This window comes from Orcinus orca, chromosome 16, assembly GCF_937001465.1.
Source record: "Orcinus orca chromosome 16, mOrcOrc1.1, whole genome shotgun sequence".
Taxonomy (NCBI): Eukaryota; Metazoa; Chordata; class Mammalia; order Artiodactyla; family Delphinidae; genus Orcinus; species Orcinus orca.
Window position 1 is genome coordinate 16,739,365 of NC_064574.1, and position 27,041 is coordinate 16,766,405.

The following is a 27,041-nucleotide window of genomic DNA, read 5'->3' on the forward strand; positions in this document are numbered from 1 at the left end:
CCTCCTGAGAGCTAAGACAGGGACCAGAAAGAGCCATTGCACGGGATCTCAAAGGACTTTATTGAGGGCGGAGGGAGGTGGTGTTGATACGCACAAGACGTAGCCCAGGTGGGAATGACCAAGAGGGAAGAAAGCCCACTCCGTTGACAATGTAGGGACTCTGGGGGAAGGGGGCCTGTTTTCCATCCAGGTCTTTGAATGGAGCTCTCTCCAGCCAGGCAGGGAGTGGGCCCCAGCTGGAGGGCAAGGTCTGAGAGAGATTTTACTATCTCTAAAGACAAAAGGACTTCTGTGTGTTATGATAACTGGGTGGGGTGGGGTGGGGAGAGGGGAAATGGTTTCTGGGAATGAGAATGAGATTCCATGGGAGAAATAAGGAGGGTGAGAGAAAAAGAGACAAGTAGGTGAAAGAGAGACACCAAGGCAGAGAGAGTGACAGGAAGAATAAAACGCTGAAAGAGGGAATTCCCTTAGACCAGCTTTGGCGTTAGCCTCTCAGTTCTGACATTCAGAGAGGGGTCTGGAACAGCCTGAAGGGACTGTCAGAGCCTGAGCTTAAACCTGGGTGCTTTCGTGGACAAGGACGAGCCGTGCAGCTCTCAGTAAGTCACACCCCTTCACTAAGCCTCAGTATGCCCATCTGTAAAAGGGGTGCCTGGACCCTGCGGTGGCTCCAGTAACATACACCGTGGGTGGGGTGTCCATATGCTAATTTCAGTTATTTTTTAAAAGCTTGGAGCTGAAATGGTCCCATCTTAGAGAGGGAGACCACAGGTCCTCAAAGGCTGCCCAGAAGCTGGTTGGCTATTATTGGGTGAATGAAGGTAGGTTTCAGGATAAAGATTATTTAATAAATACCTTTTATTGGATGGACAAAGGTTTGTGGATTGGAGGCCTGAGAGTCACAAAACTGCTGCCACTTCTCCTTCCAGCCCTGGCTCTGGGAGAACTGAGTCAATTAAAGATGGAGGCCTCTTTCCCGGAGGCCGGAGGAAAAAAAAGATGTAACAGGTAAGAAGGAAGGCAAGCAGGTTGTTTTCTTCCGGCACATGCTGGACATTTAGGAAATGGAATCAGCAGGGAAAATTCAGACTGGTGAAGTAAGCCCAACTCATGTCCTTAAAACAAAAAATCGAAAAAAAAAAAAAAAATCGCTTGACCCGGTCTTTGGGAAGGGACTCTTGGAGGGTCAGGCCCAGCTGGAGCCCTGCCAGAGACCAGGGAAAATTCAGAACCACAGCAGCCTGTTGGATTTGAGTCCCTAGAAGCACATGTTGCTGTTGCAGCTGCCTTGGTAGCTGGGAGGGCAGGCAGAACACGGCCTCCCCTTCTTGTATGGTGCCTCGCCGATCCAGTTGCCCCTGGAAGAGAAGAGGTCCCAGGGAGGCGGGGTCGGGGGACAGTTACATGGAGTCACCTTCACAGAGGTTTCCAAATCTCAGCACTGCCACTGTCTGGCCCTGTGACCAAGTCACACCTGCAAGCCTCAGTGTCTTCATCTGTAAAACCAATAGAAGACTTCCCTCCCACACAGGGATGCAGCAGCAGATCAAATAATGGAGCTATGTGCGCATGCCTCTAGCACCTCACCTGGCAGATAAGTGACTCCCCAGGACATGCTGATTTTCTTATTCCTTCCACCCCACCCTCACCTCCCAGCACAAACACCCCCCTCCCCTCCCCAGTGGGCAGATCTGAGTTCTGGTCCTGGATTCTGCCACCTGCCAGTTGGTGACGGAATAAACGACCTCATTTCTTGAGCCTTGATTTTGTCCTCTGAATAAAATAAATAAATGAAATGGTGTCCATAAAAATTATGTGAAAACACTTTGTAACTTACAAGGTGGTATGCAAATGAGAACTAGAATAATTAGATACTGGGTATAATTGACTCATGGGGGACATGCCCATGAAGCCTCTTTGTGGCCACTGCTGTACATTTATTTCTTCAATGGCCTTATCCCAAATCCATCCTACCTGCTCCGGAGTTAATCCTCTCAATGAACCACAGCCTTTAGGGAGGAGGAGGGTAGAGAGCCATTGCTTTAAGTTTACAGGTTTTCTTTTTGGAGTGATGAAAACATTTTGGAAATAGTGATTAATGCCACTGAGTTGTATACTTAAAAATGGTTAAAATGGCAAATTTTGTGTTACATATATTTTACCACGATTGAAAAAATGAATAACGTAATATACCCAAAACCCATTGAGTTGGACACTTCAAATGGGTAAGTTATATGGTATGTAAATTATATCTCAGTAAAGCTGTTTAAAAAAAAAGAACAAACCTTCATCATAATCATTCTCCTGCTCAAGAACTCTTAGTGGCTCCCCATTGCCTGTGCAGGGGTTGGCAATGTAAAGGGCCAGAGAGTAAATATTTTAGGCTTTGGAGGCCAAATGTCTTTATTGCATGAAAGCAGCCCTAGACGGTACGTAAACAAATATCGTAGCTGTGTTTCAATAAAACTTTATTTATGAAAATAGGCAGGAGGCCAGATTTGGGCTGTGGGCTGTAGTTTGCTGGCCCCTAGCTTATGAATCATGTCTACAGCTTTCAGTCAGGCCTTCCAGACCTGCTTATGAATCACGTCTACAGCTTTCAGTCAGGCCTTCCAGACTGCTCCAGCAGCAAGTGGATGCAGCTTACACACCTCATCTTTCCACAACTCGCTTCTCCATCCCAGCCCACAGATTTCTCTTTTCCCCCCTCTTTGTCTTCTCAAAGCCTAAAATCACTCCCCCAGTTCTTGCTAAGAGCTACCTAATAATCTCACCACTGGCCTGTAGTGTTAGTTACCTTTCAAGTCCCAGTGCCTTATTTTCTCACACAATAAACAAACACTCCTTGTGGACAGAAATGGAATCTTTTTCCCCCAAAAGTGATTGTTGAATGACTGTAAGTAAAGTCAGCCAAAGTGCTCAGAAAAGTATGCATTTCTGGTTTCATATGGGTTCATTCATTCAACAAACACTTCCAGAGCATCTAGTGGGCATCAGGACTTGTGCCAGATGCTGTGAGTCCACCATTTTCAAAAGGTGCTCCCGGAGCGAAAACATATGCATGTTTGTAAGTACATAAAAGATCTCCAGAAGGTTATGCAAGAAACTTACAGAGGGGAAGTGTGGGCAGGGGAGGGAGACAACATTCTGTGTTTACCTGTTTTCATACCCACTGAATTTTATAGCATGTACATCAGTATAAAATGTAATAAAATTTTAAACAATAATAAATAAATATATCAAACGCTACCAGTTTTTCCAACAGGAAAAAAAAAAAGGTGTTCCTGGAAGTTTGGGGGCAAGGAACGTGGGTGGTGGAGACACCAGGGGTGATGGAATAAAAGTCATTCTTTTTTTGTTTAATTTAACCACTTAGAAAAGAGTTCTGCTTAAAAGAACAAAGGTTTGAAATCACTGTAGTAAAAGGATACCAAAATGAATCAGGTCTATTTCCTGCCCTCAAAGAGTTTATAACCTAGTTATAATCCTGGCCACTATTTATTTAACATGTACTATGGGCAACTATGTACCAAGATCCTCTGTGAGCCAGGTAGCATTAGCCCTATTTTAAAAGAGGAGACTGAGATCCAAGGAGATGAAATGACTTATCCAAAGTCCTCAGTGTGTACATGGTAGAGCTGAGAACCAAACCCAGGTCTAGTAATAAGAATAAGAACCAACATGTATTCCAAAATTATTATGAGCCTGGGGACATTACCTGGGTCAGCTCACTTAATTCTCTCAACAATTCCATAAGTAGAAACCATTTTACTCCCATTTTGTAGATGAAAAACAGGCATGGAGAAGTTGAATCACAAATCTGAACTCTGACAGTCTTGACTCCAGAGCCTAAAAATCTTAACAACTATATGGTTAATAGTCAATGTTTCAAAAATTCAATATGTCAGCAAACAAATTGGAACAGTTCCTTAAGCTGTGTGTGATGGAATTTGCTTTGTTGCATTTTTCCATATCTGACAAAGCTGGGCTGCATTATGACACTTTGTCAATAGATGTCTCCATCTAAAAAATATCTTGACTTGAGAATCTGAGTTTCGGCCACCAATAACTTCCAGAACATCAGGATAGTACAGTAGATAGAATATGAAATCAAAAGACTTGTGTTTCAAACAGCTCTGCTACTTATTGGCTTTGTGACTTTCGGTAAATTACTTAACCTCTCTGATTCTCAATGTCTTAATCTGTAAAAAGGGTAAATATTTTCCCAGTGTCCTTCCCTTTTTCCTTCTTTCTCTCTTTCATCTCTTCAATGAGATAATAAGGGAAAAGTGTATTGTAAATGATCAAGAGCTACGTGAGAGCAAAAGGCAGTTATGACTATGTAATCTTGAAACTCTGAATATCATGTTTACTTAGAATTTGTTCCCGTTTGTGTATGAGAGTCTGTAATCTGTTTTGTATGAGAATCTGTTGCAAGTTTGTATACTATACATTGGATGGGAACTCCTATCCCCCTTTCTCTGTGTTTCCAGGAGACTAGCATATGAAGACCACTCTTGACCTCTCTCCCACCAAGCTGACTGGAGAGTCTGGAAAAAGCAGCTGAGCATGCTCATTGCATCCTTCCTTTCTTTCTTATGGGACCTGCCTGCCTGTAGGGAGCATGTATTCTTGGTTGCTCTATTTCTTGTGGGAAGCTTACAGGGGCTGGCACTGCACTTAGAAGAGGCCTATGATTGGCCAATGTTGCCTGTCGATGGATATGAAGGTCTAATTCAACAGTGAGATATTTGCAAGCCCACTTGGCTGGCAGACCTAAGCCACATTCTCCACTGTTGGCTTCATCAGGGACACCGCTTATGCACCTGCCTTGGTCCTCCGTCTATCTCCCAATCGATTCTGAAACTTGGGTAAAGAAAAAGGATTCTTGATTGACTCTAAAACCTGGTGTTCAGGTTATTTAGAACGGAGGAAAGCAGGGTGTCCTGTATGTCTTCCATTTCTGAGAATCCTGCCCACTCCACCTCAGGGTCCACCCTCCTGCCCCAGAGCCCCCCCTGCCTCAGAGCTGCACTCACTTAATGGCGTAGTTGCAGACCAGGTACACAGCCTGGTGCCAGGTGCTGCCCAACACATGGATGCTGCCACAGGTGTGGATGGCACAGCCCAGCCGGTTGGAAGATGCCCACACCATCTGAGGAGGGACAAGGACAAAGGAGGCTGTGAGAAGGACTTGGGGCTGAAACGTTCTTGGGCTTGCTCTGTCAGGGTGGATGCATTAGATAAGGTTTTCCTGGGGGAGGCACCTGTCTCAGGGTGAGGGGACTAGAGGCATATTGTACTATAATGTTTCTCAAAATTTTTTCCACTATAACCAACAGTAAGGAATACAGTTATATATTGTTACCCAGTGTACCAACACACACACACACATACACACACACATACACACACCCTTACCCCTCCTCAAACAATTTGAACAAAAGTTTTATGAGCCAATATTTAATCTTATCATATAGAATGATATATGCTAATATGTTCTATACCTTTCAATTAGATTTCTTTCTTTCTTTTTTTCCCCCTAGTGACCAATGTTTGAAAATCATTGTCATGCTGGAAGTTAAAACACAAACTTTGGAGTTAAACAGCCTTGGATCAGAATCTCAATATCGCTAGCTGTGTGACTTTCACCAAGTCACTTAACCACTCTGTGCCTGGTTTCTCCTTTGGTAAAATGGAGGTAATAATATTTCATGGATGTCAGGAAGGACATTTGGTTTAGGCCTCACATTTCCTAGGGGGTCTCAAATTTCAGTTTTTGACATTTACTGCAGATGAGTCACAGAGAGATTGGCAGGCCTGAAAGCAGACATTTTTCCTACCATTGAAAACTTCTGGTCCTATTTCTTGCAACATGATACTGCATTGTATTTTTATGTATAATAAGTGGTAACAACTTCAATATTAGCACTCAAAATATACTACAATCTTTTGTAATCTTATTTGGCGTTTCTTTTTTTAAGACACAGGAGCCTTAGAAAATAAAAAATACTAGAAAATGTTTGGACCTATTGAAATCAAAGGCAGTCTTGAACTTGTCAGACCACACGTCTCCGTTTTGGGGTCAAACAATATGGTCTGCCGACCTAAGACCCTCAAAAGAAGATCTGGTTCAGCTCAATTCAATGTACACACAACTTACCAGGAACAGGCTTGTTATGTAAAAGGAAGTCTGTTAAGGGCCTCTGTTTTATTTCTAATTGCTGTCCCACCACATTCGTTTTCTTCTAAGGTAGAGGATTTGTTCTCTCATCAGCCTTACATCCCAACAAAGGTGTACCTGGGTATAGTGAGAGCACACAGGGCCACTGCAGCGCCAGGGGCAGCGCGGGGTACAGTCCTTCGGGGCCGGAAACAAGTAATGCCGCTTCTCCTCAGACCAAGACTTCACGAGATCCACCACAGAGCGGTACCTGCAGAGGCGGAGAAGATAGAATAAAAGCTACTCTGCCATCAGCGTGCTCAGTGATCTTGTTGAGTGATGGAGTGAAGGAAGGGCAGAGGTTCACTCACCGGCCAGAATGGATGGAGAGGTTCTGACCCACGTATCTCAACAGCTGTGAGGGCCCGTGGGCCCAAATGCACTGGGTGGCCCAGGCTTCAGCGGACCTGGCCAGCCGCTCGTCCCAGACCTGGGAAAAATAAAGGTCATGAAATTCCCCGGGGGAACAAACACCATCATTTCAACAGTGTCTAGACATGCACGTATACATGGTACGTTGACTCCCCATCTCCTTTGGAACCCTGCAACAAATCCACTTTATAAATTAGAACACTGAGGCTCAGAGAAGGCCTACGACTTCAAGGTCAACGGCAAGTCCATACCAGAGCCGAGATCCACACCTAGGTCTCTGACTCCTAGTCCAATGCCCTTTTTCCTTCACTGGACTTCAAGCTTGGGGCTCTCTGCTCCGAGCGGGGTCCCAGGGTATTGGCCTAGGAGTTCCCAGCAGTCCCTAGAAGTGACTCAGCCCAGAGTGATGGGAAGAGAATGGATTTTTAATTTTATTTATTGCATTTTTTTCAATGTGTTTATTTATTTATTTTTTAAAAGATTTAATTTTATTTATTTTTGGCTGCGTTGGGTCTTTGTTGCTGCGTGCGAGCTTTCTATAGTTGCATCGAGTGGGAGCTACTCTTCCTTGCAGCGCACGGGCTTCTCATTGCGGTGGCTTCTCTTGTTGCGGAGCACGGGCTCTAGGCGTGTGGGCTTCAGTAGTTGTGGCGCACGGGCTCAGTAGTTGTGGTCCACGAGCTTAGTTGCTCCGTGGCATGTGGGATCTTAGTCCCCAGACCAGGGTTCGAACCCGTGTCCCCTGCATTGGCAGGCGGATTCTTATCCACTGCGCCGCCAGGGAAGTCCCCAATGTGTTTATTTAAACATTAAAATTTTTTAATTCAAAAGGTTCTTTTTTTAATAGTGAAAACATGAACAAATTTAATATGTAAGATGTTTGAAGGAGGAAAAGTGGAGAGTCTTTCATCCCCATCCTACACTAGTCCCGCCAGCCACCCTGACCCTGGAGGCAACAGTCACTGTGAGCTTCTTGTGTCCTGTTCCAGAAATATTCTACACCTGTAAGTATATTATGTATGCACGTATATATTTATATATGTAATTATATATCTTATATGGTATATACATGAAATAATTATATATTACATACATACAATAATTATATATATATGATTTTTTTGACACATGGCAGGACTCCAGGCACTCTATTCTATTCGGCCCCTCGTTTGTCTCACTTAACCAGATGGGTTACCTTAATGATGCTTCCACGTCAGTACATAGAGAATACCGTCCTCATGCTTCGTAACAGCTTCTTAATTTTCCAATCTCTGAAGGCTCCAACTCTTATAACTTGAAAAAGCATCACTTCAAAAAATAATACTAGTTCCCTTCCACTCTGACTTCCTGGGATTCTGAGATATTATTCTTTTATTCGGTTCATCTGTTCATTCAGCAAATATTGAACAAGGACTCACAGTCTAACAAGGAAATGAGATGTTAAACAATCATTACAGTTGGCGGGTGTGAGAATGTGAAACGGGACCTGGTCTTTCTTGGAGCCAGGGAGGGAAAGGGCTCCTTGAGCAAGGGACGTTTAGCCAGATACTGGTCCTGTGGGCGGAAGATAGCTAGTGAAGCAATGGGGATCCCCAAAGAGGGGTCCAGACATCTGCCCAGAGATGTTGGACTCATCCATTTTTAGGGAAAGCAAGGAATGTTCCCTTCGCGCCACAAAGGGGTGAACTGAGGTAAGGGCATGCAAACATCGAACCCACACTCACTGACACTCCTCGGGCCCCTGGTGAGCTGTCTAGCTCTCTCTGTCCTACAAAGCATGCAATAATTAAACACCTGTTGTGGGGAGGGCCTCGCACACAGGCTGGTGCTCAATAAATGTGTCATTGTTTGAAAACTAGAAGGCCTTCTACACGCCAGTCACTGTGTTAATCAATGGATGAGTCAGTTAATGAACAAATAAATGGCTCCCCCACCGCGAGCTGCCTGCCATTTGGGCTCCTATCCCCGCCCCTCCCAACACCTCATTGCGACCTGATGTCGTCTTACACGTAAATTTTGTGGCTGATCTTTGTTTTCTATCATCCCCACTAAAATGGAAGCTCTGTGAGGGACGAGACCTTGTCCATCCTGTGCTCGGCAGCGTCCACGAGGCTTAGCGCGGTGCCTGGCTCCAAGCAGGAGCTGGTACGTAAGTGAATGGACACACTGCAAAAGTATAAGCATTTGCAGGCTGTTGAGGGAGTAGGTATTTGTCTTAGAGGGGGCAGGCCAACAGTCCCTTTGCCTAAAGTAATCTGTGGCTGGATTGGAAGCCTATCTCTCCAGGCTGGTTTGGGACAATGGTCCTGGGGGAGGGGCTGCGATAAAGAGAAAGGTTCCCTCCTCCCCTCCGGAGTCTGGCTTGTGGGGGGCTGGGGTGAGAGCCCCCCACCCTGCCTCTTTGAAGGAAGACATCCCAGCTGCCTCTGCTGGTCAGCTGCTGTTTCTCCTCAGCCTGAGACCCCCCCACTCCCACCCCAGGTACCAGACCCCATCTCTCCAAATTCTACCTCCACAGGCTTGCTGAGGACAGTTTGGGTGTGTCCATCAAACCCCTGGGGCAAAGAGACAATGGCAGGGAAAGCTCCAGCCACCCGCCCCCTGCGGCTCCCTGGCTGGAAGCCAGAATTCTTGGAAAAGGTATTGTGTTAGTTAAGACAGCTTTAGCAGCTGGCAGACCTGGGATGCAATCCCACCTGGGTGACCTTCAGCAAACTAATTCTCTGCATCTTGATTTCTTTATTTGGAAAATGGAGATAATTCCCACCTTGAAGGAAGAGGGTTACACGTAAGTGCCTGGTGCACAGGAGATGCTCCATAAGTCACAGTCCTCTGCTCCTGCCTGCAGAAACGACTTATATAACCACCTTAGTTTTCTCATCTGTAAAATGGGCAGACGAATTCCTACCCATTCCACAGGGCCCAGATGCCCAGATACTAGTTAGTGAGGCCAGGCTCGTGAATGGTCCAGTCTTTCCAGGACACATTGAGTGGACTGGCGTTTGCTGGGGGAGGCACTGGGAGGGCATGGGAACTCACCATATACTCCATGTTGGCGGCAGGTGGGTGCACACTGGCCCGGATGTGGTTGTGATAATCCAATAAGGCACTCATGTCCCGGGCAGAGATGTGGCGCTTCCGCCGGTACCGGGGCACCCCCAGGCCAGTCAGGGGTCGTACAGCTGTGCCCTCGGTCTGGGCCAGTGCCAGGGTGGCATTGGGCATCAAGGCGTTCATTGTCTGGCCTGCCCAGAAGAACAGGCCTGCCAGGCCCACGGTGCCAGGCAGCAGGGGCATAGCTGGCTGGAAGGGTCACACGTCTGGCCTTGTGCAGTCAGAGCCGGCTGCCTGGAGGGGGTGGTCATGAGGGCACCAAACCCTGAGTGCGCTCCAGCATTACCACCCCAGAGGATGCTATCTACTGGGAACTTGGCAAAGACCTCCTGACTCGGCTCTCATCCAGGGGGCGCAACACCCCATTCTTCCCACCCCAGTGGACTAAGTGGATGGGGCAATGGGAAGAGATGCCCAGATAGTGGCTAAATCTGGACCAGGCCCTGGGGTGAGATGACGCTGCCACTTCAAAGCCAGGGTTTTGTTCCACCAGCCCAGGAGGCAGACCCCAGTCCTCCCCAGGCTGGACACCCTCTTCACCAATCTTACTGGAAGTGGGCTCCGTTGGTGCTCTCAGAGGGGCAGCGCCCACCTTTCCCAAGGTACAGTGCAGGGCACTCTTGTCCCTGGGTTGCTGCAATTTCGGGATTGAGAGCAAGACAGAAAGAAGCAGAAAGAAAGTAAAATGAGAAACAGAAAAGAAAATGAGGGAGAAGAAAAGGTGATTGACAAAAAGAGATACAGAGAAAAGGCATGAAAGAAAGAAAAAGGTAGATACAAGAGAGAATGAGAGACAATGACGGGGGCAAAAAGAGAAAAAACATGGGAGAGACAGAAAGAGAGGTAAAACGAGAGAAAGGGGAAAAACAGAACAGAAAAAATGGAGAGAAAAGAGAAGAGAGCCAGAGAGAGGCATCCGGAGACGAGGCACCAGGCTCTCCAGGGGCGCGTACCCAGGATGGGCAGCCCAGGCGGGTGGCAGGAGGCGGCTGAGGAGGCAGAGAACCGCTGCAGACACCCTGGCCCGCCTGGCAGCACAGCGACTTTAAAGGTCCCCCAGGAGGTGATGGCATCTGACGTCCCAGCTCCACAGCCCCCTCCCCTTCCAGCTGGGCCAGACTTGGCCAGGAGGCTCCGCCTGCCGGTCTGTGGGCTTTTCTCTCCCGCCCTCTCTCTTCTGCTGTTTCACCTGGAATGTGCAGGGCTGGGGCTGAGCTGCTGGTCAGGACCGGGATGCAGTCATGGCAGGGATTCCAGGACAAAATACCACCTCCCCTCCGGAGACCCCAGGTCCAGAGGCTACTCTCTGCCTTCCAGACCCTAACATATTATGGCCATCTTGCACCCAGAGAGTATTTTCTGACTGTTTTCCCCACAAAGCCCTCCAGCCCCAGAGTTGGCAGTTTTCGTATGGCCTCATCTAATGAGCCTGGCTGAGCTTGACACACGTGCTCGGCCAATCCTCAGAAGCAGATACGATCGCTCTCCATTTTACAGATGAAGAACTGATCCCCAAAGAGGTGAAAGAGCAGCCCAAAGTCAAGCCAGCCTGTCTGCAGTGGAGCCAGGATTCAAATCCAAGTCTGACCCCAGGGTCCTGCTAGGATGTAAAAAGGATGTCATTTCTGTAACCAAACCAAATTTAGATGCACAGGGAAAAAAACCCTATGGGAATATTCCCCGCGATGCCACTCAAACAGCACCATGCAGCCTAATTAATTACGCCCATGGATCTGGGTTCAAATCCCCATTATTTTGTTTTTGGGTTTTTTTTTGTTGTTCTTTTTTAAAAAATGCTTTTTAAAATTTCTTTTTATGCTCACTAACTGGGTGTCCTTGGGCAGATTACTTAACCATTTGTACCCTGTCTGTAAACTGGGAGAAGTAATGGTACCTACCTTATAGCACTGGTGCCGGGATTAGATGAACTCACATTGGTGGAGCACTGAGTGTTGCTCTTTAAGTGTGTGTGCACGTGCATGTGCTTGTGTGTACATGTGTACTTGTGAGAGTGTGTGTTTGTTATAGGTGTGCAAGCACACGTGGACATACACATAAACATGAGGGCTCGTGTGTCACATGTAGGTGTACAGATACATACATGACCATGCAGATGCCTGTACCTGTGTGTACTCACACGAGTATGCATGTGCTTGTATGTTATAAGTGTGCAAGCACACACGTGCAAGGGCATGCTTGTGATGGTTTCTATGTCACATGCATGTGTGCATAGATACACGCATGAACATGCAGGGGTGTGTGTGTGTGTGTGTGTGTGTGTGTGTTGACAGAGCCCCTTTGGTCTCTGAATTGCTGTACTTCAGTGTTGAGAGTTTCATTTTCTCTTCTCTGATTACTTGTATTCTCCACAAATAACAAGTGACGCTTTTGCGATGGGAATGGACAGATTTACAAGGAAGATGTTACATAAAAAAACCCCAAAGTTGAAGCACTTGTAATCCTTCAGCCTCCTCTTGCAGAGACCTTGGAGAATTCCCAGGCAGAACCCAGTCTCCGGGTGCCAAGCAGAGCCCTGGCCCAGGTGGCGATGCAGGGCTTGGGGCTGGGACCGGGCTACTGGAGTGGGGTCCTCCCCAGACACATGGAATTCCTGCCTCAGGCAGCCGCCCGACCTCAGCCTTGGCGGCCCAGACAGTGCCTGCTGCCAAAGCACACACCTTCACGCTGCGGCAGCTTCCCCCGGCCCGGGCTGACTGCTGGATGCTGGGAAAGTGGGGCAGACAGAGGCAGGGGGGCTGGGAAGTGCTGACCCTGACCTCTACACGGCTTTCTCATCACGCCAGAAGGACAAAGAGGCACCGGCTCCAATCTAGCCCTTCTCTGCCTCCAGTATGCTGGGTGTCCTGGGGCAAGTTCCTATCCTTCTCTGGGCCATTGAAGCAACTGGACTGAGGGCTTTTCTGCCTGTGGTGGGCTGGGATCCACGATCTACCAGAGGGAGCTCTGCAGCCCAGAGGAGGCAGAAACAAACGGCTTTGGCACTAACGACCCGGGAGCGTCCCGATGATGCCCCGCTTTCTCAGAGCACTTCGTACGGACCTCTCCCATGTCGCCGGCACTTGCAATGGTCCAGAGCGTTACATCCATGACTCACTTGGTCCTCACAGCTGCCTGTGAGGCCGCAACCCCGCCCGTGGACAGGTGGGGACACAGAGCCTCAGTGATTTGTCCTAGGGCCTGGAGTTTGTCTGGTAAATAGGGTTCTGGCAGTGAACATTCTCGCCCACTTACAGCATGCACACGCATCCACCGTGCACACACCACACACACATGCACACACTCGCACACGCATACCCTCCTCCCACAAATCACAGAGACAGCTGGCTCCCCTAGCCCCTCAGATCCTTTCTGATAGATGCCCTCAGGTGCACTTGCATAAATATACAGAAACCCACCCTTTACACATTTAATCATATTAACATATATAAGCTGTATTTGTTCTTATCTCGGTGCTCTGAACCGTTTCAGGCACTTTACCTGGAATGAGGCCATTCAGTCTTCAGAACAACACTATCAGGTCGGTACTATCATTGTCATCATAACCATTTTTCTATACGTGAGGAAACAGGCACACAGAGGTGAGCTGCTGGCCACAGTGGGTGGCAGAAGTGGGGTGGGCCAAGCTGGTCCCATTGCCTCTCCACAGAGACAGACAGACAGACAGACATCTGAGGAAGGCACAGCCTCACAGTCCAACCACATATACAAAATCACCATCTCCTACCCCATGTATTCACACATCCAGGGAAACCCAGAAAATCGCACTGGTGGCAAACACACAGCGACATCCCTGGCCGCTCCACCAGGTAGGACCTTCCCTGCTGTCCTCGTTGACTAAGCCTGTTCCCAGGTTCACTTCGGCAGGCTGCCTGTGGATAAAAATGTTAGGGGTGGAGGCAGGAAATAATCTGGGATGGCCCAGATTAATGCCCTGGGCTGGGATCTCATTTCGGGGTAAGAACTTTTCTCACCCCTGGAGAATCTCACACTGGATTCAGCTATTGCTTCATCCTTACCTCTACTGGAATTCTCTCTGGTCTTGGGCAAGCGAAGGGGAAATTCTTCTAGATAGCAGTAGTATTTGAGGCAGTATATCTCAGTGACTAACACTGCTGGCTTTGGATCCAGACAGCCTAGGTTCATGGCTCACTAGCTGTGTGACCGTGAGCAAGTTACTTAACCTTTCTGTGCCTTGGTTTCTCATCTATAAAATAGGGCTGCCTCGTGGCATTGTTTTGAGGATTCAGTGAATTAATACACTTAACACAAAGTCTGAGTAAGCAGTCAATAAATGTTAGTTATAATAATAGCTAAAAATAATGACAACAACAATAGCAGTTAACATTTATTTAGCACATACTAGGTGCCAGGCACTAAATATTGTAAGGGTATGATCTCATATAAGTTTTGCTCCAGTTTTATGGATTAGGTATCAGGATCTCCATTCAACAGACGAGGAAGTGGAAACTCAGAGAGGTTAAGTACCTCACCCAAGTTCCCACAGCTAGTTCCAGTGGAAACTGGATTCTAATGCCAGGTCTCTGATTCTTATCCCAGTATTCTTTTCACCCAGTAAAGTTGCTTTTAAGAACAACCTGTGCTGTTCTTATCAGAACAGCACAGGGAATATAGCCAATATTTTATAATAACTATAAATGGAGTATAACCTTTATAAATTGTGAATCACTTTATTGTACACCTGTAACTTATATAATATTGTACATCAGATATAATTTAAAAAGAGAGAGATTAAAAAAAAGAAGAAACTGTGGGGCAGGAGCCTGCTGCTTGAGCAAGAAGGCTGAGAAAGTTGGAAGGCCCTTAGAGATCTTCAGGGTCACCCCTTCATTTGCCAGTTGAGAAAGAGGTTCAGGGTGGGTGAGTGACTTGTCCAAGGTCACACAGCAACTGGCAGACTCAGAACTGCAACCCAGGTCTATGTCACTCCAAATACAAACAAGGGAGTGAAGGAGCTGGAGGGAGGGGTACACATGTGAAAAATAATAGTGGTGATCCAGACTCTTCAAAGCTCTTCAGGACTTCTCTGGTGGGGCAGTGGTTAAGAATTCGCCTGCCAATGCAGGGGACACGGGTTCGAACCCTGGTCCAGGAAGACCCCACATGCTGCGGTGCAACTAAGCCCGTGCTCCACAACTACTGAGCCTGTGCTCTAGAGCCCGCGAGCCACAACTACTGAGCCCGCGTGCCACAACTACTGAAGTCTGCGTGCCTAGAGCCCGTGCTCCGCAACAAGAGAAGCCACCGCAATGAGAAGCCCGCACACCGCAACAAAGAGTAGCCCCCACTCGCCGCAACTAGAGAAAGTCCGCGAGCAGCAACGAAGACCCAATGCAGCCCAAAATAAATAAACGTATTAAAAAAAACCCAAAAAACAAAAAAAAAACTCTTCAGTCAAATGCTCCAGACCCTTCCAAAACATAATGGAGGAGGAAATCAGTAGAGACTCAAAAGATATACATTTTTTATATATGGGCAAATTTTTTTACGGACTTGACTGTTTAGAGATGCACACTTGGGTGATAAAACTAAAAAGAGACACAGAAATACTATAAAAGTCAAGCTGTGATTGGGGTGGAATATTTAAGGGGCTTCTATTTCTTGATCTAACTGGTGGTTACAAGTGGTTTGCCTTATTGGGTCCCATGTTTGTTTTATGTGACTTTCTGTATTTATGTTTTATTTTGCAATAAGAAGGCTTTTTAAAAAAATAACAGCTGTGGTAATTTATACCATCGTACCTTCCATCTGTTACCACCATAACCCTGCATGAGGATTTTAACCTTCTTTCGACAGTTAAGGATGTGAGGTTCAAAAAAGGAGGCAACTTCCTCACAGTCACCCAGCAAATAACTCTCGGAGCCAGCCCTGTGGTTGGTGTGTCTCTGCAGCACTACAGTGGCTGGGCTGCGGGTGGTGAGTGGTTCCTGATCCAGCAATGGGGAGTTGGAGAGATCTCACAACAGATTCAGAGACACTGACTCCTCGGAAAATAAATAAAGCACACCCAGAAGCACTTTTGAGCTCCCAGGTCTGACTCCTGCTCTCTCTGCATCCAATAAGCCATGTCACCTCTTTGGCAGGTTACCCAGAGGGAGGCAGGATGGTCTAGTAGTGGGCAAGGACCAGAGCTGTGTCATTGGACTGGTGACCCTGCTCTGGGTGACCCAAGGCAAGTCGTGAGCCCTCCCTGAGCCTCAGTTTCCTCATCTGTATAGTGGGAACAATAAACAGGCACTACATTATGTGGCTATTATGATAAATTCAGTGAGATACGGGAAGTGTCAGCACACAAAGCAAGTTTGTTTAGTGTTAACTACTAACCTCCCCAAGCAAACACTGTGTGACTCTATTGACAAGATACTCAGGAACAGGCAAAACTAATTTACATGGTGAAAGTCAGAGCAGTGGCTACTTTGAGGGGTGCTGACTGAGGGAGGGGCATGAGGAAGTTCTAACTGAGGGTGCTCTATCTTTTACATTTTGATCCAAGTGGTGATTACATGGGTGCATGTGTATAAAAATTCATCTAGCTGTACACTTAAGATTTGGGCACTTTAAGTTATACCTTAATAAAAATTTAGAGGTATAGATGGTTTTAAAAGTCTTAGTTTAATTTAAAAGAGTTCTTTCAACAAGTATCAAATTAAAGTCTTACATAAGAAAAAACACACACACCAACAGAAATATCCCATTTTTTGTCTCCCTGACACACACTTTCTACCCAATACACATAAATATTATACCCAATACACCCACTAAAACCCCCAACACTGTACACACATTGCCAAAGACCCCAACGTCAACACAAACAGAAGTCACAGCCCAATAGAGCAGACATGCCTGCACTCCCACTCAACCCACAGCACCTCCATCTGTAAATATAGATGCTGTTCCACTCTGGGTGCGTGGAAACACACCTTACATGCAAACACACAGAGGCACACACAAACCAAACCCATAAACCGAATTGACTTGGGCAGATTCGTGAGTCTTGGCCCACCACTTCCTCACCATAGGACCTAGGGCACGTCATGTACTTTCTCTGAGCCTCAGTTTCCTGATCTGTGAAATGAGCCCAATAAGATCTTCTCACATGAAATGAAATAAAATAAAAAAGAAGACCATGAGCAGACAAGCTTATTGAGGGAAGGAGCTGTGTGACTGGTCTCTGTATCCTTGATGACTCACATCATGTCATTATTAGTAAACTTGCATGTGTTGTCAATTCTCACCAGATTAATCTTAGATTTGATACAATCCCAATGAAAATTCCAGCCAAGTTTTCAGAGGAAATTGGCAAGCTGATTCTAACCTTCATGTGGGAGAGCCATGGCCCAAGAATTTTCAAGATACTCCGTTAGTCATAGTATTAGTAATATGTGATGATTAAGCAGAAAACAGAACAATGGGGGGAGGGTGAAGTTGGGACATAGGGGAGAGCCAAGAGGGACGGCAGTACACGGAGAGGGGACAGCATGGGCAAAGGCTCTGAGGCTGGAGGGCATTTGGTTCATTTGCAGAACTGAGAAAAGACAGATTAGGGAAGACTAGAAGGGACAGAAGTGTAAGAGGTGGTCCAGAGATGGGAGCAGAGGTGAGCAGAGACCGTTTTTGCAGCCTGGAGGCCTTGAACGCCACACCAGCTGCAGAGCTGGTGAGGACCTCAGATTCTCCTTTGCTTTGCCCTGTGCCCAGTCCTGTTGCCCTACTGGGGGTAGGGGATGGCAGATGGGAGGGAGCAGGGAAATTAGACCATGGCTTAGCACTTCAGGGAGATGAAAGCGCCTCACCCCAGGGTGACCTCCTAGGAGCTGGTTTCCCATGGACCCCCAGAACCCCAAAACCAGAGGGATGTTCCTGAGGGGTCCCTCTCTGTCCTCTGCCCCCCAGTAAGCATTCTGACCCAGGGAGCCCCTCATCCTCCTGGGTGTCAGAGAGGACTAGCCCCCTTCCAAAAAGGCCAGGTGAAGGGGAGTACCTGGAGGGTGGGGCTGATCCGGTGCGCTCAACCCCGAGGGGGCACCCGGTGCTCCTGTGCCCTGGCCCAGCCATCCCGGCCCAAGGCCGCCAGGGGTCAAGGCCGTACCCTCCGGGGCCGGCGGCCGGAGGACTGGGAAATCCACCTCTCCGTCCAGCCCGGACAGCTGCAAGGCCAGGTGTGGCCACGGAATTTGCTGTGTCGCCGGTCTGCGCAGCTGGAGCGGAAAAGCCTCAGCGTCAGCGCCCCATCTTCGCCACCATTCAGGCCCCGCATTCCTGCGCCGGGCGCCAAGTGGGGGCCGGCGGCCACATCCAGAAGCCCGACCCGAAGAATTCGACAGGGCGGGGGCGGCTAGGGAGCCGTGGACACTCTGGGACTCCTTACTGCTCGGAGGCATGAGAACTGAGCCAGACGTCCCATCTGTTCAGTGGGGATGGTGACACTATAGGTCTTGTCTATTTCATAAGCTATGAGCCGCCAAAGATTAGCATCTTTATTCTAGAGGTGATCATCTATTGTGTGTCTACTGTGTGCCTGATACCCGGCAAATAATGTTTCCCTTACTTGTCTGGGCAACAAAGCTGGCCGGGTACCATTCTCGTTTTTCAGGGGAGAGAGAAATGACTAGTTATACAGGTAATAAACTCTGGGTTTAGATTTGAACCCATATCTGTCTGACCGTATTCTTCCCCAACATACTACGTGGCCTCTACACCCTGTCAACCGTAAACTTTGCAGAGCGTTGTGACTAGGTGGCCGTTATTTCGGCAGGCAGGTGAGGTCGGACCTGGGAGGCAGTGTGGGCCAGTGGTTAAGGTTTTTGCCCCTGGGGTACACTGACCCTAGTTTGAATCCCAGCTCTGCTGGATTGCTAGCTGTGTGACCTTGGCTAAGTTTCTTAGCCTCTCTGTGCCTCAGCGTTTCCATCTGTAGACTGGAGTTGATCACAGTACCTACCTGTGTGGTTGTGAGAAGCAAGAGAGTCAAGTACAGTAAAGCACTTAGCACGGTGCCTGGCACCTGGTGAAGGCTCAGTATGTTATAAATCAATGTTACTTCCATAAAAAAACAAAAACAAACAAAACAACTAGCTAAATGTTTAAACTAGAAAAATAGAAAATTCATGTTTAACTCTGGTTTAAGAATAGGGGCATTAAATTACTACGTAGGTGCATCTGGATTCTGTGCTATGCTTTGGTGAGAAAGACTGCAAAAACAAAAACAACTTGTTCTTCCCAGAACCTAGGCATTTTATTCACAGTTTGGTGTCCCTTTTTTGAAAAAAATACCATTTCTCAAATTGTGAAATATAACAAATGTACAAGCTTTATAAAATACAAATTATAGTTTAATGAATTTTTTTTTTTTTTTTTTGCGGTACGCGGGCCTCTCACCGCTGTGGCCTCTCCCGTTGCGGAGCACAGGCTCCGGACGCGCAGGCTCAGCGGCCATGGCTCACGGGCCCAGCCGCTCCGCGGCATGTGGGATCTTCCCGGACCGGGGCACGAACCCGTGTCCCCTGCATCAGCAGGCGGACTCTCAACCACTGCGCCACCAGGGAAGCCCCTAATGAATATTTTTAAAGCAAACATCTCTGTGACTATCCGCAGGTAAAGAACACTGCCTACACCTGCAAAACCCTCTGATCCCACGCCCTCTAAACCCTATCAACTGTTAGGGTCAGAGTTACCCTCTGTCCTACAGGTAGCTGCTGTACTGACACTGGGGTATTCATGTCCTTGCTTTTTTCTTCTAACTTTACCAATGCTCGTTCGGGAAAAAAAAAAAAAAAAAAAAAGCCAGCCCCCTCCTTCCAAGCCTCAGCCCTGTGACTGCTTCAGAGAGGAGGGTCTGGGGTTTGTAGCACTCAGTGTCCAGAGGAGAAAGCAGGAAGGTACTCAGGGTCCCTGGCCCCTCCTGCCACTCGCCCTGGGGCCTGAAGATGAGCAAAGCCAAATCCCTGCCCTGCTGCACCAGCCCTTCTGACCCTGTACCCAAATGGGCCCAGAGGATGCGCAGCCTGGGCTTGTGTGTGTTGGGGGCACAGCCAGTGGATATAACCCCCTCCCAGTTTGGCAGTCAGGCAGCCTGGCCTCTGGCAGCTGCTGGCTTTGCTCAGCTGCCTCACCCTAGGGAGTGGCTAGCCATCCCCTCCGGCCGGCAAGAGAGGTGGCCAGAGGTTCAGAATGGGGGAGGCATTGCAGAGGGGAGCTCAGAGAGAAGGAATTTGTGCTGGGAATGAATACTTCTGCTCTCTGGCTAGGAAATATGGCCAAAGAGGGCTGCCTGCTGGGAGGATTATTGGGCTGCGATGGCCCTTCCCGCCAAAGCGGGAATGAATTATTTCATGCACACCAGCCAACAAAAAAGCACCTGCTGGTTGCCTTTCCTGGAATGACTGCTTCCCACAGTTCCTCTGGCCACCCTCTAGCCAGTCCTTCCAATCTCAGCTTAGACAGAAATCATCTCTTCCTCGAACTCTTCTCTGACCCTTCCCTGATCCTACGGGGTCCTCTTCTTATGGCCCCATACATCCTCTCCTTAACCCGTTATCATTCTACCGCGGCATCTTGCAAGGCCTTATGGAACAGAAACCCCTTTCACAGCGATTTAAAATCTTGGGAACCCCTTACTAGTAAAAAAAATTTTTTTTAATTCCATAATTATTATTTTCTGCTGTTTCTCTTCTGTTTATAAGGAAGCAATTTAAAATCATTTTCTTTCATCAGCATATTAATAATTATTCTTTTTTTTTTTTTTTTTTTGCAGTATGCGGGGCCTCTCACTGCTGTGGCCTCTCCCGTTGTGGAGCACAGGCTCCGGACGCGCAGGCTCAGCGGCCATGGCTCATGGGCCCAGCCACTCTGCGGCATGTAGGATCTTCCCGGACTGGGGCACGAACCCGTGTCCCCTGCATCAGCAGGGGGACTCTCAACCACTGCGCCACCAGGGAAGCCCTATTCTTTAATTTATTTAACAAAATAAATATTTTTTGAGTGCCTAGTAGGCGCCAGATATGGTTCTAACGCTTGGGATGCCGTAGCGAACAAAACAGGCAATGTTCCCTACCCTCTAGAGCTGATATTCAAGTAAGGGAGACAGAAAATAAACAAATAAGTGCATTATGTTTTTTTTTTTTTAGTACATTATGTTTTTAAAAGAATCTTTGATGACACTCCTAATCCATAAAGACCTTCTGCTTTTTGCATTTAATCAAGTGATACAGGCCAATTGACCCTTAAAACAGACCAAGATCACTGTCAAAATAAAGATCTCTTTTCCAGTGGAAACACTCACATTTTTTTTGGTATTCTACCCTAGCAGAATTTTTTTTTTTAAACATCTTTATTGGAGTATAATTGCTTTACAGTGGTGTGTTAAGTTCTGCTGTATAACAAAGTGAATCAGCTATACATATACAAACATCCCCATATCTCCTCCCTCTTGTGTCTCCCTCTCACCCTCCCTATCCCACCCCTCTAGGTGGACACAAAGCACCGAGCTGATCTCCCTATGCCATGCGGCTGCTTCCCACTAGCTATCTATTTACATTTGGTAGTGTATATATGTCCATGCCACTCTCTCACTTTGTCCCAGCTTACCCTTCCCCCTCCCTGTGTCCTCCAGTCCATCCTCTATGTCTGCATCTTTATTCCTGTCCTGCCCCTAGGTTCTTCAGAACCATTGTTTTTCTCTTTTTTTTTTTAGATTCTATGTGTTAACATACGGTATTTGTTTTTCTCTTTCTGCCTTACTTCACTCTGTATGACAGTCTCTAGGTCCATCCACCTCACTACAAATAATTCAATTTCGTTTCTTTTTATGGCTGAGTAATATTCCATTGTATATATGTGCCACATCTTCTTCATACATTCGTCTGTCGATGGACACTTAGGTTGCTTCCATGTCCTGGCTATTGTAAATAGAGCTGCAATGAACATTGTGGTACATGACTCTTTTTGAATTATGGTTTTCTCAGGGTATATGGCCAGTAGTGGGATTGTACCCCAGCAGAATTTAATCTTATGGATCAGTGGTAATATGGTTATAAAGAAGAAAAATTCTTTACAAGAAGGCAGTCAAAGCTTACATTTCCTTTTATTTAATCTTTAGTTTACATATATTCATATATTCATGTTCAACCTGGCCAAAGCCCAACTGTAGCCTCAGATGATTTCCAGGCAACCATTCACAAATTTAGTGAGTTTACATTTTTCAAAGAACTAAAACCACCATCAAAATAAAAAGACAAGTGATTTTCAAAAAATTCAAAAAGCAGAGTGTTTATTTGTCCAAGAGAGACTCAGACTTCAAGATAAATTCTATAATCTCCCAACTGTTGCAACAAAAGTAACATACATGTGGAATTTACTGATGAAGTTACACTTAGCATTCAACAAGAAAATGCTACTTTTTTGTAGCTGACATATTTTTGCTTCTAGTTCTCCATTTCTGTAATAAACATGAAGCCATGTGCTTATAAAATCTGACCCTAAGAAACCTAAAATATAAAATTCTGAGCAAAGGTCACAATTATGATAATCTGATTTAAAATTTTTAAACCTTATGAGATGGATCTGTAGAGATTTAGTTGACAGTGCTTCACAGTATCAAACTTTTCTTTTTATGAATAGCTGCAAACTGACTTCTTTTGGATGAATCTGACTCACCCATATTTCAAACTAACATTTTAAACTTCCATGTCTAATTCTGTTGTTCCCCCTTCATTTACTCCTGGAGATATTTTCTTTAACAAGAAACTCATCTGCTCCCTGGTTATTCAGTGGTTCAGTTCCCGTAGGAGTGGCAGGAAAAATGCTAGATTCTTTCCATTTATTTACTAGTTGTCAAAATGATGAGTTGATTTCTCCAAAGGTAGCCATTAGTTTAAGTACATTATGAACGTCTGGATTTAAACATATGTGTGTATTTCCATGCATTGCAGTTAATACTCTTATTGAGGCTCAAACTGTCCCACCTTTGGCCTGTGAGCCTTTCTGATTGGCTTCTGTGTCCTCCTGAAATGACCTTAGCAGTGTTTGATAGCTTATGGTTTCCTTGCTTTCCGGTTTGACAAGATGGCCCGGCCTCATCTTGCCTCAAGCCTGAAAAATGGTGTCTGTGTGTGTGTGGGTTTTTTTTTTTTTCTTTTCTTTTTGGCCGCACGGCTTGTGGGATGTCAGTTCCCCAACCAGGGGTTGAAGCCAGGCCATGGGAATTAAAGCCCGGAATCCTAACCACTAGGCCACCAGGGAAATCCCCCAAATGGTGTTTATAAACAGCAATAAATCTATGGGTATTAAGGGAACTCATCTATCCAAAACACTGGAGGTCTTAACATCTAGCCCAATGCTTGGTGCATAGCAAATTGTTAATAAGTGTTGGTTGGCTAAATAAATTAATGATGATCACCTTCACTAGATTTTAAGTTGCTGGAAGTGAGAGGCCATATAATTCGAACAAGTATTTGTTGAATAAATAAATGAAGGAATGAAACCCAACAAATTAGGCGATACCACTGAAGTCTCAGGCAGGGCAGAGCCCTGATATTCGTAGTCTTCTATCACCCCCTGGTGGGGAAGGGCAGGTCATGGTTCTCCAATGCCTTCAAATCTAGCGAAGTGTTTTTCAAACTACAGATCCCCACCCACTAGTGAGTTGTAAAATCAATTCAATGGGTCATGACCAGCATGTTTAAAAAATTGAATTTATAATTGAATAGAAAATATTAGAGTGCCTCACACATAGTAGAGGCAAACTCTGTCATGAACTGTCATAAAGCTATATTTATAGCTATACCTATATATTTATTAGCATATATATTCACTTATGAATGAATATATATATTTTTATATGTATACAATATATATATTTATATACATATATATATTTATATGTGTACTGGATCACAACCAGTGATTTGTTGATAAATGTTTAACAACTATCTCTCTAGGGGAAAATGTATAAGTATGTATGTACATAAGTGTATTATAAATTTCTCTTTTTTTTTCTTTTCTTTCTTTTTTTTTTTTGGCTGCATCGTGCGGCATGCAGGATCCTAGTTCCCCCACCAGGGATCGAACCCATGCCCCCTGCATTGGGAGAGCAGAGTCTTAACCACTGGATTGCCAGAGACGTCCCCAAATTTTATTTATTTACTATTTATTTGATCACACCGCAGATCTTATTTCCCCGAGCAGGGATCGAACCTGTGCCCCCTGCAGTGGAAGCGTGGAGTCCTAACCACTGGACCATCAGGGATTCCCCAACTTTCTCTTAATATAAAGAATGTGTAGCCATAATTTTAAAATAATAAAATATACAAATTCTCTTTACTGTAAATTCCATATAGCGAACTGATTCTCCCAGAACGCTTTCATTGATGTTTGCTGGACTCTTGTATCCATCGCCAACCTATAGTTTCAGTTCAACCATGTTTGACAAATGGAGCTGCATACCAGTCTAGACAGTCGACAAACCAAATAAAGCCCTGATTTATAGCACCTGCCATTTCCCTTAGTGTAAATACTCCTACCAGGGCTGGTTTCAAGGTACAAATGTGACACCAATGAACACACAGTTGGGAAAAGTTGCATGGTAACATACTATACAATAGATGTAAGCAACCTCAGGGGCATAGGTAATAGTGAAACAGAGTAAAATAATTTGGAAATGATGGGTTTTGAATATTAATTGTGCATTTAGTTGTTCATTTATATAATGTGATTTTTAATACTGGCTTTAACAATCAGCTGGCAGAAGTCCGGAAAATTTAACAATCTGTTCTCGCCATCCATATGAGTTCGCTCCAGCACACAGCTGGACCCACAACATGAATATGTATTTCTTCACATGGGTTGAAGTTTTTAAAAAAGAAAAGAAAACTTCAGAGACCTACAAAATTTCAGGTCTGGGTGTAGCTCAGTCTTCAAAAATCTCCAGGGATTAAGCTGTAGAGTTTCAAATAGAACAAACCCGTTTCCTTTCTAGAGAAATACAAATCCTGAAACATACAGGAGGTATGTTTTAGCTGGTTCCTCTGGGTGATGTCTAGAGTTTCTGTCACCTAGCGCCCTTTCCCCTTTTCTTGGGGGTGGGGGATTAGCATCTAGCATTTCGTCAAGGGGGACCACTTAGCTAATAATGTCCAGTGTATCTCCCTGTTCTTTATTTTATTTATTTATTTATTTATAAATTTATAAATTTATTTATTTAGGCTGCATTGTGTCTTTGTTGCTGTGTGCAGGCTTTCTCCAGTTGCGGCGAGCGGGGGCTACTTTTCATTGAGGTGTGCAGTCTTCTCATTGTGGTGGCTTCTCTTGTTGTGGAGCACGGGCTCTAGGCGCGTGGGCTTCAGTAGTTGTGGCATGCGGGCTTAGTAGTTGTGGCTCGCGGGCTCTAGAGCGCAGGCTCAGTAGTTGTGGTGCATGGACTTAGTTGCTCCGCAGCATGTGGCATCTTCCCGGACCAGGGATCGAACCCGTGTCCCCTGCATTGGCAGGCGGATTCTTAACCACTGCACAACCTGGGAAGTCCTACCTCCCTGTTCTTAACCATTATGCAGCTTGCTATGGAAAGTAACAATAATTCAGCACCTGACAATCTTCAGGAGATACAGACGGTTTCAGATACTATTTATAAGCTGCCTTCACAATTAACATCTTGCCAGCTGTGTGGTTTTTATCTCCAATCATGAAAAGGCAAATTAGTATAATCACCAGTACCTTTGCTTTTTTCAACCTAGCTTTTTGAAGACCCAGAGACGTCTTGCTACGTAAAAACTATGATCAGAGAAATGCAATTTACCGATCACCTTGAGACAGTTTTAAGGCATTGATACTTTTACTCCTATTAGTTTATTGGTTCCCTGCATGAGAGATTTTAAACATCATTGTATTATACGTGTAAATCAGGCCAGTGTTTCCCAAAGTGCAGTAGCTATCCTTGGTTTAGGGACACGAGATTATTTTAGGCAGCTAGAGATGATGCATATTTCAATAGAAATTTTTTTTGTAATAGAAAAAACATAACTGGCACACAGAATCTATTATTCCATGGATATTTCTGCTTGGGAGGCTATTGAATAAGTATCTCAGTTTTAAATGTGTGTTGTTTAAAGAAAAATGTTAAGGAATAATAGTATTGGTGGTATACGGACATAGCAAAAACAGTTAAGGTGGACGTAATGTGTTGAATGGTGACACCCCCCCCCCAAAAAAGATATGTCAAAGTCTTGATCCCTGGTACTTAGGAATGTGACCTTATTTGGAAATAGGGTCGTTGCACATATAATTAAGGATCTCAAGATGAGATTATCCTGGATTTAGAGTGGACCCTAATCCAATAACTAGTGTCCTTATAAGGGACAGAAGGAGAGAGGACACACAGAGACACAGAAGGGAGAAGCCCACGTGAAGACGGAGGCAAAGATTGGAGCGATGCAGCCACGAGCCAAGGAATGCCAAGACTGCCAGCAGTCACAGAAGCTAGGAGAGAGCTACGGAAAGGGTCCTCCCTCAGAGCCTCCAGAAGGAACCAATCCTGTCAGCAGCTTCATTTCAGACTCTGGTCTCCAGAACTGTCAGAGAATAAATTTCTGTTCGTTTAAGCCAACATAGTTGTGGTAATTTGTTATGGCAGCACTAGGAAACTAATACAGTGGCAAAGAAATGCCGCAAGGTTGGGAAACAATTAGACACCCAGCCATGACAGGGGATGAGTGGGTTTAACTCTGTGATAAACGAGTGACTGAGTCATCAACGCCCTCATCTGATGGCCGTTAACCCCCAGCGTCCAGCATTTTCTCTCAATACCAATCACAGTTGTTTTAAAAGTGAAAATAAAGCTAATAATTTAAAATGCAAATCTAATGGTTATTTTATGCATTTATTTTCTCATGTCCGTATGTCTGGACCACCATAATGAACCTCGAGTTCATAAACTAACTTGGGAAAGGTTGATCTCCTCTTGGCTCCCCATGTTACAGATGAGAAAACTAAGGCTCAGATGGAGGAAGCATCTCCAAGAGAGACTAAATGATGCTGGGACCACTGCTTCAATTCCTACAACTCTACGTTTATTCTTCCCCACCTCCAGCAAATATTTCCACAAGCGCTTTTTCCTCCGATCAGAGCAAGGCACAGAGGATGTGTGCCTTTCCTTACCGGGAGCATGTTACCCTGGCGGCGGGATTTCGAGAAGGCAAGGAGGCAAGCGAGGATTTTGGAAACAGGAGCGCTGCAGGGGCCGCCGGTGGCCAGGAGGGGGAGCGCGCGGGCTCTGGAGCGCTCACGCTCCTCGGGGGCG

General features: G+C 45.9%; 2 protein-coding genes across 2 annotated transcripts in view; one reads left to right on the forward strand and one right to left on the reverse strand.

The window, feature by feature from the left end:
- The window catches only part of SERINC3 (serine incorporator 3), a 379,749-nt gene that overhangs the window by 145,000 nt on the left and 207,708 nt on the right, over positions 1 to 27,041 (forward strand). The window lies entirely within an intron of this gene.
- R3HDML (R3H domain containing like) lies at positions 1,138 to 9,895 on the reverse strand. The gene is made up of 5 exons (XM_004272878.4): positions 9,638 to 9,895; positions 6,538 to 6,656; positions 6,305 to 6,437; positions 5,043 to 5,158; positions 1,138 to 1,361 (listed from the first exon to the last, which is right to left on the reverse strand). The coding sequence occupies exons 1-5, from the start codon at positions 9,893 to 9,895 to the stop codon at positions 1,262 to 1,264; spliced, it is 726 nt and encodes a 241-aa protein (XP_004272926.2). The 3' UTR covers positions 1,138 to 1,261.